This window comes from Salmo salar, chromosome 14 (assembly GCF_965601325.2).
Source record: "Salmo salar chromosome 14, fSalSal1, whole genome shotgun sequence".
In the NCBI taxonomy this organism is placed as follows: domain Eukaryota; kingdom Metazoa; phylum Chordata; class Actinopteri; order Salmoniformes; family Salmonidae; genus Salmo; species Salmo salar.
This window is the reverse complement of record NC_138304.1, coordinates 37,375,732-37,390,220: the sequence shown is the minus strand read 5'-3', so window position 1 is coordinate 37,390,220 and position 14,489 is coordinate 37,375,732. Positions and strand designations below refer to the sequence as shown.

General features: G+C 43.0%; 1 protein-coding gene across 1 annotated transcript; it reads left to right on the top strand.

The window, feature by feature from the left end:
- The first annotated feature begins 9,042 nt into the window (after positions 1 to 9,042).
- Positions 9,043 to 11,676, top strand: LOC106598348 (zona pellucida sperm-binding protein 3-like). Its single transcript, XM_014189392.3, has 11 exons — positions 9,043 to 9,148; positions 9,275 to 9,459; positions 9,536 to 9,639; positions 9,914 to 10,005; positions 10,165 to 10,345; positions 10,589 to 10,694; positions 10,771 to 10,859; positions 10,940 to 11,031; positions 11,154 to 11,261; positions 11,375 to 11,416; positions 11,517 to 11,676. The coding sequence occupies exons 1-10, from the start codon at positions 9,085 to 9,087 to the stop codon at positions 11,389 to 11,391; spliced, it is 1,038 nt and encodes a 345-aa protein (XP_014044867.2). The 5' UTR covers positions 9,043 to 9,084; the 3' UTR covers positions 11,392 to 11,416; positions 11,517 to 11,676.
- The last annotated feature ends 2,813 nt before the right edge of the window (positions 11,677 to 14,489 follow it).

Genomic DNA, 14,489 nt, shown 5'->3' with positions numbered 1-14,489 from the left:
CTGGTTGTAAGAAGATGATCACAATGTGAGTGCTCAGTGTTTTGCGACTTTGTTCTGGACTACCCAGTGTCCTTTTTACTCTTGAACTGTAACACTTTCTTCTCTTGGCATAATTAGTTTGCTAATGATAGTCACAGCAGGTGTTCATGCAATGGTAAAGCTATTTGAAAGATTGTCATAAGTGAACCTGGTTATTGTTGGCTATACTTTTTCAGCAGTAGCCCACCCCAAGATCAAATTGACACAAGCCAAGTTTAGAGCTTGTAGGTGGCTGATGGCCATGCTTAGGTAACAATCCAGGAAAATGGCAGCAGTTTACATTTTAGTTCAAATGTAATTATTTTATTTTTTTAAGCAAGTGCCCATCAGGGGAATTTACCCCAAAGATTATGCCTTGGTTTCAGTGCCTTTCATACATCACCTGCAAAAATGCGTACCTTTCTAACGCTTATGTTCAGTTTAACTAGACTAAGGCAAGATTTAAAATCCCAGCAGTTCAAGATTAAACTGTTTCCATCAGTTTAATATTTTTGGCACATTCATTGGAATATAACTGATTAAACATTTCATAACACTGGCATTTCCCCTCTGACAGGTCACAAATGAATCCCACCCCAGTTAAATTTCAGCATAGCTCATGAGCCCAGTATTTGCACTGTATCCGGTAACAGAACAAGCGTCACGGGTTTCGTTCTGCCTTTGCTTTTTTTTTTTTTTTTTTTTGCCTTGTCCTCCAGGAACCTCTTGTGGGGTGACGATGTCGACTGTAGCTGACTTGGCATTTTCCTTGGCCTGGGGGGCGACTCCAATATGGCCACTGTTTGTAGACCTGGTACTTTTGAACAGGAACTCATGACTATTGGTTCAATTATAATGGGCTCCCGAGTGGCGCAGCGGTCTAAGGCACTGCATTTCAGTGCGAGAGGCGTCACTAGACCCTGGTTCAACCGGCCGTGATTGGGAGTCCCGTAGGGTGGCGCACAATTTGGCCCAGCGTTGTTAGGGTTTGGCCGGGGTAGGTGGTCATTGTAAATAAGAATTTGTTCTCTACTGACTTGCCTAGTTAAATAAAATACACTGCTACTATATTTCCTCAAATGTGTGCTGACGTTTCCCTTTCTTACCAACATTTGGAGGAAGGTCACTGGAGACCTGTGGGGTGGAAGTTGTGGCAGGGGTAGAGGTCATGGTGGGTGTGAAGCCTTCAGCTTGAGCCAGACTGGTTGCTTGTGGGATATACGGATGGCTAATCCTGGGTGCCGCTACATAAAACTGTTAAAACCAGTCTATGCCTGCCAACTGCCTTTCCTTATTCAATGTGTTTTGGATTCCCATCCTCTCCGCCAGGTCAAAAGTAAGTTTTCGGACATCCCAGGGCTCTTTCCATTTTTGGGGTATGACACACCAGGTCTCATTCTAAAGAACCAATGAAAGACTGGTTACCCACCCAAATGGCCGTGGCCTGGGATTTGACCTGCTTGTCTCAGTGGCACCTCAGGGTTTTGGGTGGCACATTAAAAGCCCGGGCAGCTGCCTTAATGCCCTGCCTATGTTCAATAGCATTCAGGGCACAACGAAGCGCCTCTTCGCCATAGCCTCACAATCAGATATTTTCTTGTTAACTCATCTAAAAATAAACCAGAATTATCTTAGGAACGGTGGAGAACTGAACCTATTCTGACCCTAACCCCTATTCCTGCTAACTGGGGGATTAGCTGGCTATGATAGACATATTATGCTAACTAGCTGGCTAGCATTTATTTCACCTCAGACTTTCTGCTGGTGAGGTTGCTAGCTAGCTAACTTGGCTAGCCAGTGCCTAAATTACAGCTAGAAACAAATGATCAACCATAGAGATATCTTGCCGCATTGGTGTGGCAGGCGGATTCCTGCCCTCAACATACTAAGCTAACGTATTACTACTTTACTAAAAAAACAATCAAAATGCTGCTCTTTAAACAAATGGATGATTTATCTTAAGGCTTCCTTACATGTATGTATCTAACTTCATTGGAATATATCTGCAACTTTTTCTAAATTATAAATAATTAAACTCAATTGTTTTGATGGAATGACTTCAAAAATGTTGAAACAGAGGACATTTGTAGTTGATCAAGAATAGCGGCAGCCAGAGGAACTGTTGATTTTTGTTGTTGTTGTTGTGAGTTACAGGGGGGAGGGCACGTCTTACCCCAGGGTGCGTCTCGCCCCATAGTACCCTATATCCCAGTTGATTTGATGTTGAATTTACAACACTTCTAAGCGATGAGTAAGAAATGGGAAAGTTCCAATTCCAAACAAGCTTAAGTCTCTTTCTGTACCTGTTCAAATACTCTGGAAATGCAGTATTGCTTTCTTCCTTCCATGAGATCACTAGCTATTCCATTACTTTTCCAGTGATTTTTTTTGTTTAAAAAAATTACATTTAGAAAGTTGACATAAACAAATAGTCTCGACAATTGAATTTCCTGCTACGGTGCGTTTTCAAAAAAATTGCTAAAAATGCGAATTAATACATTTGAGACAGCCTGTATGCACTGCCACCTATCTGTTTCATGTCTCAGGTAGCCCTCGAAAGCCAGCATGGACAGAATGCAATAATTGTCTCATGCCATATTATAATTGCACTCCTCTAGATCTGAAAAAATTGAACGGTGAAACTTGCATCCATCCAGTCAACCATAAAAGCAAGCCAAAGCAATTCAGGCATTCTTGAAAGTCTGGACAATCCTTGTCCTGCAAATAAAACATTTTATAGCAGAAAAAAATGATTTTGCAAGCAGTAGGCATTTCTAAATAAATGCAGTGGAACTTTATAGTTAGACCTGCTGGATGATGTTCTACCTTCAGAATTATTTGTGAATTTGTGTAAACAGGCAGCCCAATTCTGGTCTTTTCCCACTCATTGGCCTTTTGCTCAATCAGATCAGATTTTGGGCAAAAGATCAGAATTGGGATGCTTGTGTAAACGCAGCCATAGAAACCACAATCAGTTTTATTGGCACAAGATTAAGGGTGTGTTCCTCTGACCAGTCTTTGCGGAGGCATGCCAGATCTTACAACGCCTGGATAAGTATCAGCTAACCACATATGTTATAGCAATCTGGTTCCTGACACACTCATTGGTTGATGCATGTACTGTCTGAGCAAGGGATCGCAACCTAATGCTGTGTTCACTAACCAAGTGGTAATTCACCATATATGACTGGGAAGATTCCACTTGAACGGGCCTCCAACTGGTAATTACTAGTGGGAAACTTGTCTATCATCCTGAGCTCCCACATGCTGACCTCTGATGTCATCTACTATGAAAATTACCTCGATAATTGCATTTTCTTCAGGTAAATGCAACAACAAAACATTACTTATAAAAAGCAATCTATTAATATGGTTTTTGAACACTATAGTTTGTTTACAAGCATGATAGCTGTACTTTTAGTTTATTGTTTATGCAGCTTGTTCGCCATTAGCCAATCGGCATTTCTCAACGAGTTCAAAGCACGGGAATGCATCCAACTAGTTACGACTTCACAACTGGTAAATTCACATCTCCCACTTGGTTACAAATGCAGCATAAGTATCTGATAATTCATTGCAAGATTGGAATGAGTTCATACTAATGATTTCCAGATCAGTGATTGATTGCCTGTGTAACAGGAGTAAAATATACTTTATGTATTTCACCGAAAATCCCTCATATTTATTTTAATTTATTATTTTAAGGTTATTTTAAGATGTATTACATTACTTTCAAGAGTGAATTATTTTATTGTATTTCTTTTCTAAATTGTGTTAATGCTGTGATGTCATCAACGGGAGCCATGCTCTTACTCCTCAGTTTGCTCAGAGCGTGAGGAGGAGAGGCAAATATACTTGTATGGAGTCCAGACTGCAGCAGTAACTTTTGCCTTGTATTTGTATCCATTCCATGCAGTCATTGAAAGAGAGACAACCGGCTGAATTGTGTCCAAAGCCTTATCTTCCACCTACACCTTACCAGAACACAATGCAGAAAGGTACCGGTGCAGAACCGGTTACATTGGTGCCGTGACCCAGATCAGCGTGGATCATTGTGAATCGTCGTTGATCAACACCAGCTTGGTCGCCGGGAGTTGCTATGCTATAAATAGGTTGGAAGTGAAATCTCTTATACACGCAAGGGGGAAAAAAGCTAATGTTTTGTTAGGTATATCTCTTAGATTAACTGATTCATTTGAAATTGTTCATACATATTTCATTTTATTTGTGTATATTGATAGTGAATATGACTTATATTGTTGGAAAAGGAGAACGTGTCTTCGGTGATGAGCTTGAACTGGTTCTTGGGAGAGGGAGGTTTTCCAGGGAGTTGCCTCAGACCCCAGCTAGAACTATAGATGTAGATTCACCAAAGTTTTGCTCTACTCGGGTGCCTAACGACACACCCTCAGCTCCTGTAATTATGTCTAGTGACACTCACTCAGATAGTTCAGAGGTGGCCAGTCCTGACTTGGGAAATCTTATCACACAACTCGCCCATCAGATAGGACAGTCTATATCAGCTCAAATTAGGAAGGAAGGTGAGAGGAAGGAGGATAGCGGCGCACATGCTCAGAGCTCCAGTGCAGGCCAGACATTCGCTGACACACCCTCCCTTAATTTATTCGGTATGAACTTGGTCATGCAGTCAGACGTGAGAGAGCCTCTATGTTTCAGAGGGGATGGGTCTGACAAGTACTCAGTACATGAATGGGAGGAACTCATGGACGTTTACCTGAGAAAGAGGGGTGTGCCGGTCATAGAACAGTCGCAGGAGATCATGTCCAAGCTTATGGGGAGAGCTAGAGACGTCATAAAGATAACACTCCGCAGCAATACATCTCTGAAACCTCACGAGAACCCCAAAGTGATAATAGATATACTGAAACAACATTTCAGTGAGTTGACATATTCATCCATGCCTCTTGCCGATCTTTATAACACTTTGCCAGTACTAGGAGAAAATTGCCATGGAGGACTGGATCCGGTTGAACAAGGCATTAGATGTGGCCGACGAGTGTTTGAGGAGGCAGGGTCGGAGCACCGAGGACTCCAGCCGAGAGGTAATGATGATGTTTGTGAAACACTGCCCAGATCCTTCTCTTTCTGCAGATTTAAAGTTCAAAAAAGCTGATAGGTGGACAGCAGCTGAGATACAAGAACGTCTAGATAAGTATTAGTCTGAAATGAAAGCCCAAATGTTGACCAGGTCAAAGCACCCTGCTGCTGTGAGACAGGTGGTCACACATGTCCAGATGCCTGTACTTGAAGATGAAGTGACATCTTGTCCAGTGTCTCCTAACCAGAGTGAGGTAATTGTCGTGCTATAAATTCTCAGACAACCCAAAGATTCCTTGATGCCCTTCCAGACTCCCTCTGCCTACCCAAGGACGTCAGAGGACAAAAAACAGTTAACCACCTAACCGAGGAACTCAATTTAACCTTGCGCAATACCCTAGATGCAGTTGCACCCCTAAAAACTAAAAACATTTGTCATAAGAAACTAGCTCCCTGGTATACAGAAAATACACGAGCTCTGAAGCAAGCTTACAGAAAATTGGAACGGAAATGGCGCCACACCAAACTGGAAGTCTTCCGACTAGCTTGGAAAGACAGTACCGTGCAGTATCGAAGAGCCCTCACTGCTGCTCGATCATCCTATTTTTCCAACTTAATTGAGGAAAATAAGAACAATCCGAAATTTCTTTTTGATACTGTCGCAAAGTTAACTAAAAAGCAGCATTCCCCAAGAGAGGATGGCTCTCACTTCAGCAGTGATGAATTCATGAACTTCTTTGAGGAAAAGATCATGATCATTAGAAAGCAAATTACAGACTCCTCCTTAAATCTGAGTATTCCTCCAAAGCTCCGTTGTCCTGAGTCTGCACAACCCTGCCAGGACCTAGGATCAAGGGAGACACTAAAGTGCTTTAGTACTATATCTCTTGACACAATGATGGAAATAATCATGGCCTCTAAACCTTCAAGCTGCATACTGGACCCTATTGCAACTAAACTACTGAAAGAGCTGCTTTCTGTGCTTGGCCCTCCTATGTTGAACATAATAAACGGCTCTCTATCCACCGGATGTGTACCAAGCTCACTAAAAGTGGCAGTAATAAAGCCTCTCTTGAAAAAGCCGAATCTTGACCCAGAAATTATAAAAAACTATCGGCCTATATCGAATCTTCCATTCCTCTCAAAAAAATTTGAAAAAGCTGTTGCGCAGCAACTCACTGCCTTCCTGAAGACAAACAATGTATACGAAACGCTTCAGTCTGGTTTTAGACCCCATCATAGCACTGAGACTGCACTTGTGAAGGTGGTAAATTACCTTTTAATGACGTCAGACCGAGGCTCTGCATCTGTCCTCGTGCTCCTAGATCTTAGTGCTGCTTTTGATACCATCGATCACCACATTCTTTTGGAGAGATTGGAAACCCAAATTGGTCTACATGGACAAGTTCTGGCCTGGTTTAGATCTTATCTGTCGGAAAGATATCAGTTTGTCTCTGTGAATGGTTTGTCCTCTGACAAATCAATTGTAAATGTCGGTGTTCCTCAAGGTTCCGTTTTAGCACCACTATTGTTTTCACTATATATTTTACCTCTTGGGGATGTCATTCGAAAACATAATGTTACATTTCACTGCTATGCGGACGACACACAGCTGTACATTTCAATGAAACATGGTGAAGCCCCAAAATTGCCCTCGCTAGAAGCCTGTGTTTCAGACATAAAGAAGTGGATGGCTGCAGACTTTCTACTTTTAAACTCGGACAAAACAGAGATGCTTGTTCTAGGTCACAAGAAACAAAGAGATCTTCTGTTGAATCTGACAATCAATCTGGATGGTTGTACAGTCGTCTCAAATAAAACTGTGAAGGACCTCGGCGTTACTCTGGACCCTGATCTCTCTTTTGAAGAACATATCAAGACTGTTTCAAGGACAGCTTTTTTCCATCTACGTAACATTGCAAAAATCAGAAACTTTCTGTCCAAAAATGATGCAGAAAAATGTATCCATGCTTTTGTTACTTCTAGGCTGGACTACTGCAATGCTCTACTTTCCGGCTACCCGGATAAAGCACTAAAGAAACTTCAGTTAGTGCTAAATACGGCTGCTAGAATCCTGACTAGAACCAAAAAAATGTATCATATTACTCCAGTGCTAGCCTCTCTACACTGGCTTCCTGTTAAGGCAAGGGCTGATTTCAAGGTTTTACTGCTAACCTACAAAGCATTACATGGGCTTGCTCCTACCTATCTTTCCGATTTGGTCCTGCCGTACATACCCACACGTACGCTACGGTCACAAGACGCAGGCCTCCTAATTGTCCCTAGAATTTCTAAGCAAACGGCTGGAGGTAGGGCTTTCTCCTATAGAGCTCCATTTTTATGGAATGGTCTGCCTACCCATGTGAGAGACGTAGACTCAGTCTCAACCTTTAAGTCTTTACTGAAGACACATCTCTTCAGTAGGTCCTATGATTAAGTATAGTCTGGCCCAGGGGTGTGAAGGTGAACGGAAAGGCTGGAGCAACGAACCGCCCTTGCTGTCTCTGCCTTGCCGGTTCCCCTCTCTCCACTGGAATTCTCTGCCTCTAACCCTATTACAGGGGCTGAGTCACTGCCTTACTGGTGTTCTTCCATGCCGTCCATGGGAGGGGTACGTCACTTGAGTGGGTTGAGTCACTGACGTGGTCTTCCTGTCTGGGTTGGTGCCCCCCCCCCCCCCTCCCCCCTTGGGTTGTGCCGTGGCGGAGATCTTTGTGGGCTATACTCGGCCTTGTCTTAGGACAGTAAGTTGGTGGTTGGAGACATCCCTCTAGTGGTGTGGGGGCTGTGCTTTGGCAAAGTGGGTGGGGTTATATCCTGCCTGTTTGGCCCTGTCCGGGGGTATCATCGGATGGGGCCACAGTGTCTTCTGATCCCTCCTGTCTCAGCCTCCAGTATTTATGCTGCAGTAGTTTATGTGTCGGGGGGCTAGGGTCAGTCTGTTACATCTGGAGTATTTCTCTTGTCTTATCCGGTGTCCTGTGTGAATTTAAATATGCTCTCTCTAATTCTCTCTTTCTCTCTTTCTTTCTTTCTTTCTTTCTTTCTTTCTCTCGGAGGACCTGAGCCCTAGGACCATGCCTCAGGACTACCTGGCATGATGACTCCTTGCTGTCCCCAGTCCACCTGGCCGTGCTGCTGCTCCAGTTTCAACTGTTCTGCCTGCGGCTATGGAACCCTGACCTGTTCACCGGACGTGCTTGTTGCACCCTCGACAACTACTATGATTATTATTATTTGACCATGCTGGTCATTTATGAACATTTTAACATCTTGACCATGTTCTGTTATAATATCCACCCGGCACAGCCAGAAGAGGACTGGCCACCCCTCATAGCCTGGTTCCTCTCTAGGTTTCTTCCTAGGTTTTTTGGCCTTTCTAGGGAGTTTTTCCTAGGGAGTTTTTCCTAGCCACCGTGCCTCTTTCACATGCATTGCTTGCTGTTTGGGGTTTTAGGCTGGGTTTCTGTACAGCACTTTGAGATATCAGCTGATGTACGAAGGGCTATATAAATACATTTGATTTGATTTGATTATGTAAACTAGCGGACTTGGCCACCAATTAAATAGCTGGTCTTACCTTAACCTTGATCAGCATTTTGACTGTCGCATAAAATACGCTTTAAATCGATGTAAAAAAATACCTAATCCACACTTAGTGTGGTACTGTCAAATTGAGCAAACCAGATTGTTCAATCTTTTTGATTCAACTTTATTTCCTGTGTAAGTCACTATTCCGTCCGTCCATCGTGTTTTGTGAGACATAGGTTCCGCTTTGCAGACTACTTTATGGGGAAAAGATGTGACTATTACAATTTTTACTTTTAAAACCCATAAAAATTCAAGGATGTTTTCAGACCAGGAAATACCAAAACTGATGACGTTGGTAAGTTTTTAGGTCTATAATTATCGCTCCTTGACCTCTCACAGGTGTTCAGAATTAAGATGATTAGGATCAATTGGTCCATAAATATTTGTAGTTTGTAGGCACTCCTAGATCATTCAGTCATGTCTCTCCTTTGGCAATGTGCAATTGTTTTGGCTGTTGTAGCAGCAAGCGCTGCCAATGAAGGTACGTCTAATAATGAACGCATAATATGATTACGCAGCGCTGAGACCATGTTAACTTGAATAGGCTACTTATCGCATGCTGACCCTTGAGATGTGAATGATGACATTATCAAATTTATATTTTTAGATTTTAATGTGGATTGTGAGAAACACTCCATTAAAGTGACATGGAAGGTCAGTCCAGAGCTGGTTGAAAATGCTGCCCGTCTTTTCCTTGGACACTGTGTTCCGTCCACATTTTCTGTTCTACCCACGGGAGAAGGGATGGCGACATTCCACTACAACCTCAATGGCTGTGCCATCAAGAAACGGGTAATGTCTGACTCTTGACCCAATGTATGCCATTTTGAATCCTGTGACGACTAATGCTTCTCCTTCTGTTCCCTAGGTGACTGGCAAAAAACACATCTATTCAACCAACCTGACTTACAGACCTGACCGAAAGCCCAAACCTGCTGCTATTAGTCACCATATTAAGTGTGTTTACATAAGGTAACCATCTATGCCAGGGGTACTCAACTCTTACCCTAAGAGGTCTGGCGCCTGCTGTCTTTCGGTTCTACTTTATCATTAATTGCACACACCTGGTGTCCCAGGTCTAAATCAGTCCCTGACTAGAGGGGAATGACTAACAAAATGCAGTGGAACTGAGTTGCGTTTTAGGGCTCTATTGGGTGTAGTGTACTGTAGCTATGGTGTTGGAATCAAATCTTCCTAAGCCTTCGCCACCTTCATTATTAAACCAAACATTCCCCCTTGTTTGTAGACCTGAGGGGTGGATTCCCCCATTCCTTATCCCTGCCTATGGTAGTGCTGAGGGTCATGGAGGATTGGTTTTCCACATGGCACTCCTCAATGGTGAGTGACTCATACAACATCAATTATTGTAAGAATATGTTCAGTCAACTTACCTGGTAAAGAAATTCCTAGCAGAGGACACTGCCCAAAGCTAGTTGAAACCTGTGGCTGTACAGTACGTATGAGCATTGCGCCCCTTCCCCTCTCTGTTGCATGTAGAAGACCTTACTGGTCTGGCTAAGACCAGCCTGTTTCCCCTGGGCTCTTTCATCCCCATCTGGGCAGCAGTGGATCAGAAGGACCATCAGCCCTTGCTGCTGCTCTTGGAGGAGTGTGTGGCGGCCACAACACCAGAACTGCAGTCTGCGAGCCTGGTGTACCCCATCATCACCAACAAGGGGTATGTACCAGACCTGGCTATGGCCATGTTTTGGTTTTTGACTGCCTAGCACTACACAGCCTACTCAAATGACCAACTCGTCATCAAGCTTTGATTATTTGAATCTGCAGTGTAGTGCTAGGGCGAAAGCCAAAATGTGCACTGGGGGGATTCATCCCATTAAAGTATGGAATACATTTTAAAGTTAGATTATTTGCTGGATGGAAGTTCTGTTTGTCTGCTCATTGCACAATGCATTTTCAGTTGCCTTGCTGATGGGAAGACGGGGAACTCCAGGTTCCTGCCTAGGTACCACTCGTCTGCTATTCTGCTTTACCTGCAGTCCTTCAAGTTTGCCCTAGGCGAGGAAGTGAGTGGACCACAAGTTCTCGGTATGACTGGGTTGTTTTCATACTGTAGCTCTTGACTGTTCTCTTTCACCCCAGGTGTATATTCATTGTAAGCTTGTTGCATGGGACCCTGAGGTTTTTGATATAGAAAAGAAGGCCTGCCACTACATTAAAGAGACTGGAGAGTAAGTATTGGTCACATTCTTTAACATTGGACCATAATGACGTTAGTGCCAATGCAACAGCCAACTTTTTTTATTCATAGATGGGAGCTGCTGGATGACCCGTCTCAAAGTGACCTCTGCAAGTGCTGTGACTCGAGTTGCAAGCCTCGGTTGAAGAGGGGTGTGGATTCAGGTATTTTGAGGCACTTCATTTCAAGCCTGAATGAACTGTTTAGTTCCATATTCATTTGAGCTGATCACTCTTGAGTTTCTGATGGGAATGCAGCTTGAAGTAATTCATTTTTTTTTTCTCAGGACCCCAGGGCCTGGTTCAAAACTCTGTTCTTGGACCGCTCACAATAGTGGAATACTCTGAAACCCGGATCCCCAGTGAATTTGTAAAATATCCTACTGTAAAACAAGGTTGGTGATTTTGGCATTGAAGACTATAGTTTACATTTAGAAATGTATCAGATTTGATGCCAAATGAACTTGAACCTGTAACCTACTCATCTGTCATTGTGTTCTGTGTTCAGTTGACTGGTTGGTGTAATGGTCTGGAACACTTTGCTTGTCAGGTGTGTGTGTGTGTGTGCTGGTTATTGGCGGTCATTTTACTGTAACATCCCCCAACGGCAATGAGATGCATGTTACTAACAATTCTTCAACCTGTTACAGGGATGGCTGTCTTTTCTGTCTCCACAGCCATCTAATTGTTGGTGGCCTGAAGGGTGTGCATCACAGTACATTTAGAGAAGTGGTGGAAACTACAACCCAGTATGGATTTGAAGTCCTTTGACTTTAGCATGTTTCAATAAAATGAGTACTTTACAATGGTTTTTGTCTCTAATGGTTGTCAAAATGCTATGATCCTGATGAGCTGTACCCTAAATCCAGTAGTGCGGAGCCGGTATCTACACAAAATAGCCAAGAGGTGACCATCTGGTTGTAAGAAGATGATCACAATGTGAGTGCTCAGTGTTTTGCGACTTTGTTCTGGACTACCCAGTGTCCTTTTTACTCTTGAACTGTAACACTTTCTTCTCTTGGCATAATTAGTTTGCTAATGATAGTCACAGCAGGTGTTCATGCAATGGTAAAGCTATTTGAAAGATTGTCATAAGTGAACCTGGTTATTGTTGGCTATACTTTTTCAGCAGTAGCCCACCCCAAGATCAAATTGACACAAGCCAAGTTTAGAGCTTGTAGGTGGCTGATGGCCATGCTTAGGTAACAATCCAGGAAAATGGCAGCAGTTTACATTTTAGTTCAAATGTAATTATTTTATTTTTTTAAGCAAGTGCCCATCAGGGGAATTTACCCCAAAGATTATGCCTTGGTTTCAGTGCCTTTCATACATCACCTGCAAAAATGCGTACCTTTCTAACGCTTATGTTCAGTTTAACTAGACTAAGGCAAGATTTAAAATCCCAGCAGTTCAAGATTAAACTGTTTCCATCAGTTTAATATTTTTGGCACATTCATTGGAATATAACTGATTAAACATTTCATAACACTGGCATTTCCCCTCTGACAGGTCACAAATGAATCCCACCCCAGTTAAATTTCAGCATAGCTCATGAGCCCAGTATTTGCACTGTATCCGGTAACAGAACAAGCGTCACGGGTTTCGTTCTGCCTTTGCTTTTTTTTTTTTTTTTTTTTGCCTTGTCCTCCAGGAACCTCTTGTGGGGTGACGATGTCGACTGTAGCTGACTTGGCATTTTCCTTGGCCTGGGGGGCGACTCCAATATGGCCACTGTTTGTAGACCTGGTACTTTTGAACAGGAACTCATGACTATTGGTTCAATTATAATGGGCTCCCGAGTGGCGCAGCGGTCTAAGGCACTGCATTTCAGTGCGAGAGGCGTCACTAGACCCTGGTTCAACCGGCCGTGATTGGGAGTCCCGTAGGGTGGCGCACAATTTGGCCCAGCGTTGTTAGGGTTTGGCCGGGGTAGGTGGTCATTGTAAATAAGAATTTGTTCTCTACTGACTTGCCTAGTTAAATAAAATACACTGCTACTATATTTCCTCAAATGTGTGCTGACGTTTCCCTTTCTTACCAACATTTGGAGGAAGGTCACTGGAGACCTGTGGGGTGGAAGTTGTGGCAGGGGTAGAGGTCATGGTGGGTGTGAAGCCTTCAGCTTGAGCCAGACTGGTTGCTTGTGGGATATACGGATGGCTAATCCTGGGTGCCGCTACATAAAACTGTTAAAACCAGTCTATGCCTGCCAACTGCCTTTCCTTATTCAATGTGTTTTGGATTCCCATCCTCTCCGCCAGGTCAAAAGTAAGTTTTCGGACATCCCAGGGCTCTTTCCATTTTTGGGGTATGACACACCAGGTCTCATTCTAAAGAACCAATGAAAGACTGGTTACCCACCCAAATGGCCGTGGCCTGGGATTTGACCTGCTTGTCTCAGTGGCACCTCAGGGTTTTGGGTGGCACATTAAAAGCCCGGGCAGCTGCCTTAATGCCCTGCCTATGTTCAATAGCATTCAGGGCACAACGAAGCGCCTCTTCGCCATAGCCTCACAATCAGATATTTTCTTGTTAACTCATCTAAAAATAAACCAGAATTATCTTAGGAACGGTGGAGAACTGAACCTATTCTGACCCTAACCCCTATTCCTGCTAACTGGGGGATTAGCTGGCTATGATAGACATATTATGCTAACTAGCTGGCTAGCATTTATTTCACCTCAGACTTTCTGCTGGTGAGGTTGCTAGCTAGCTAACTTGGCTAGCCAGTGCCTAAATTACAGCTAGAAACAAATGATCAACCATAGAGATATCTTGCCGCATTGGTGTGGCAGGCGGATTCCTGCCCTCAACATACTAAGCTAACGTATTACTACTTTACTAAAAAAACAATCAAAATGCTGCTCTTTAAACAAATGGATGATTTATCTTAAGGCTTCCTTACATGTATGTATCTAACTTCATTGGAATATATCTGCAACTTTTTCTAAATTATAAATAATTAAACTCAATTGTTTTGATGGAATGACTTCAAAAATGTTGAAACAGAGGACATTTGTAGTTGATCAAGAATAGCGGCAGCCAGAGGAACTGTTGATTTTTGTTGTTGTTGTTGTGAGTTACAGGGGGGAGGGCACGTCTTACCCCAGGGTGCGTCTCGCCCCATAGTACCCTATATCCCAGTTGATTTGATGTTGAATTTACAACACTTCTAAGCGATGAGTAAGAAATGGGAAAGTTCCAATTCCAAACAAGCTTAAGTCTCTTTCTGTACCTGTTCAAATACTCTGGAAATGCAGTATTGCTTTCTTCCTTCCATGAGATCACTAGCTATTCCATTACTTTTCCAGTGATTTTTTTTGTTTAAAAAAATTACATTTAGAAAGTTGACATAAACAAATAGTCTCGACAATTGAATTTCCTGCTACGGTGCGTTTTCAAAAAAAATTGCTAAAAATGCGAATTAATACATTTGAGACAGCCTGTATGCACTGCCACCTATCTGTTTCATGTCTCAGGTAGCCCTCGAAAGCCAGCATGGACAGAATGCAATAATTGTCTCATGCCATATTATAATTGCACTCCTCTAGATCTGAAAAAATTGAACGGTGAAACTTGCATCCATCCAGTCAACCATAAAAGCAAGCCAAAGCAATTCAGGC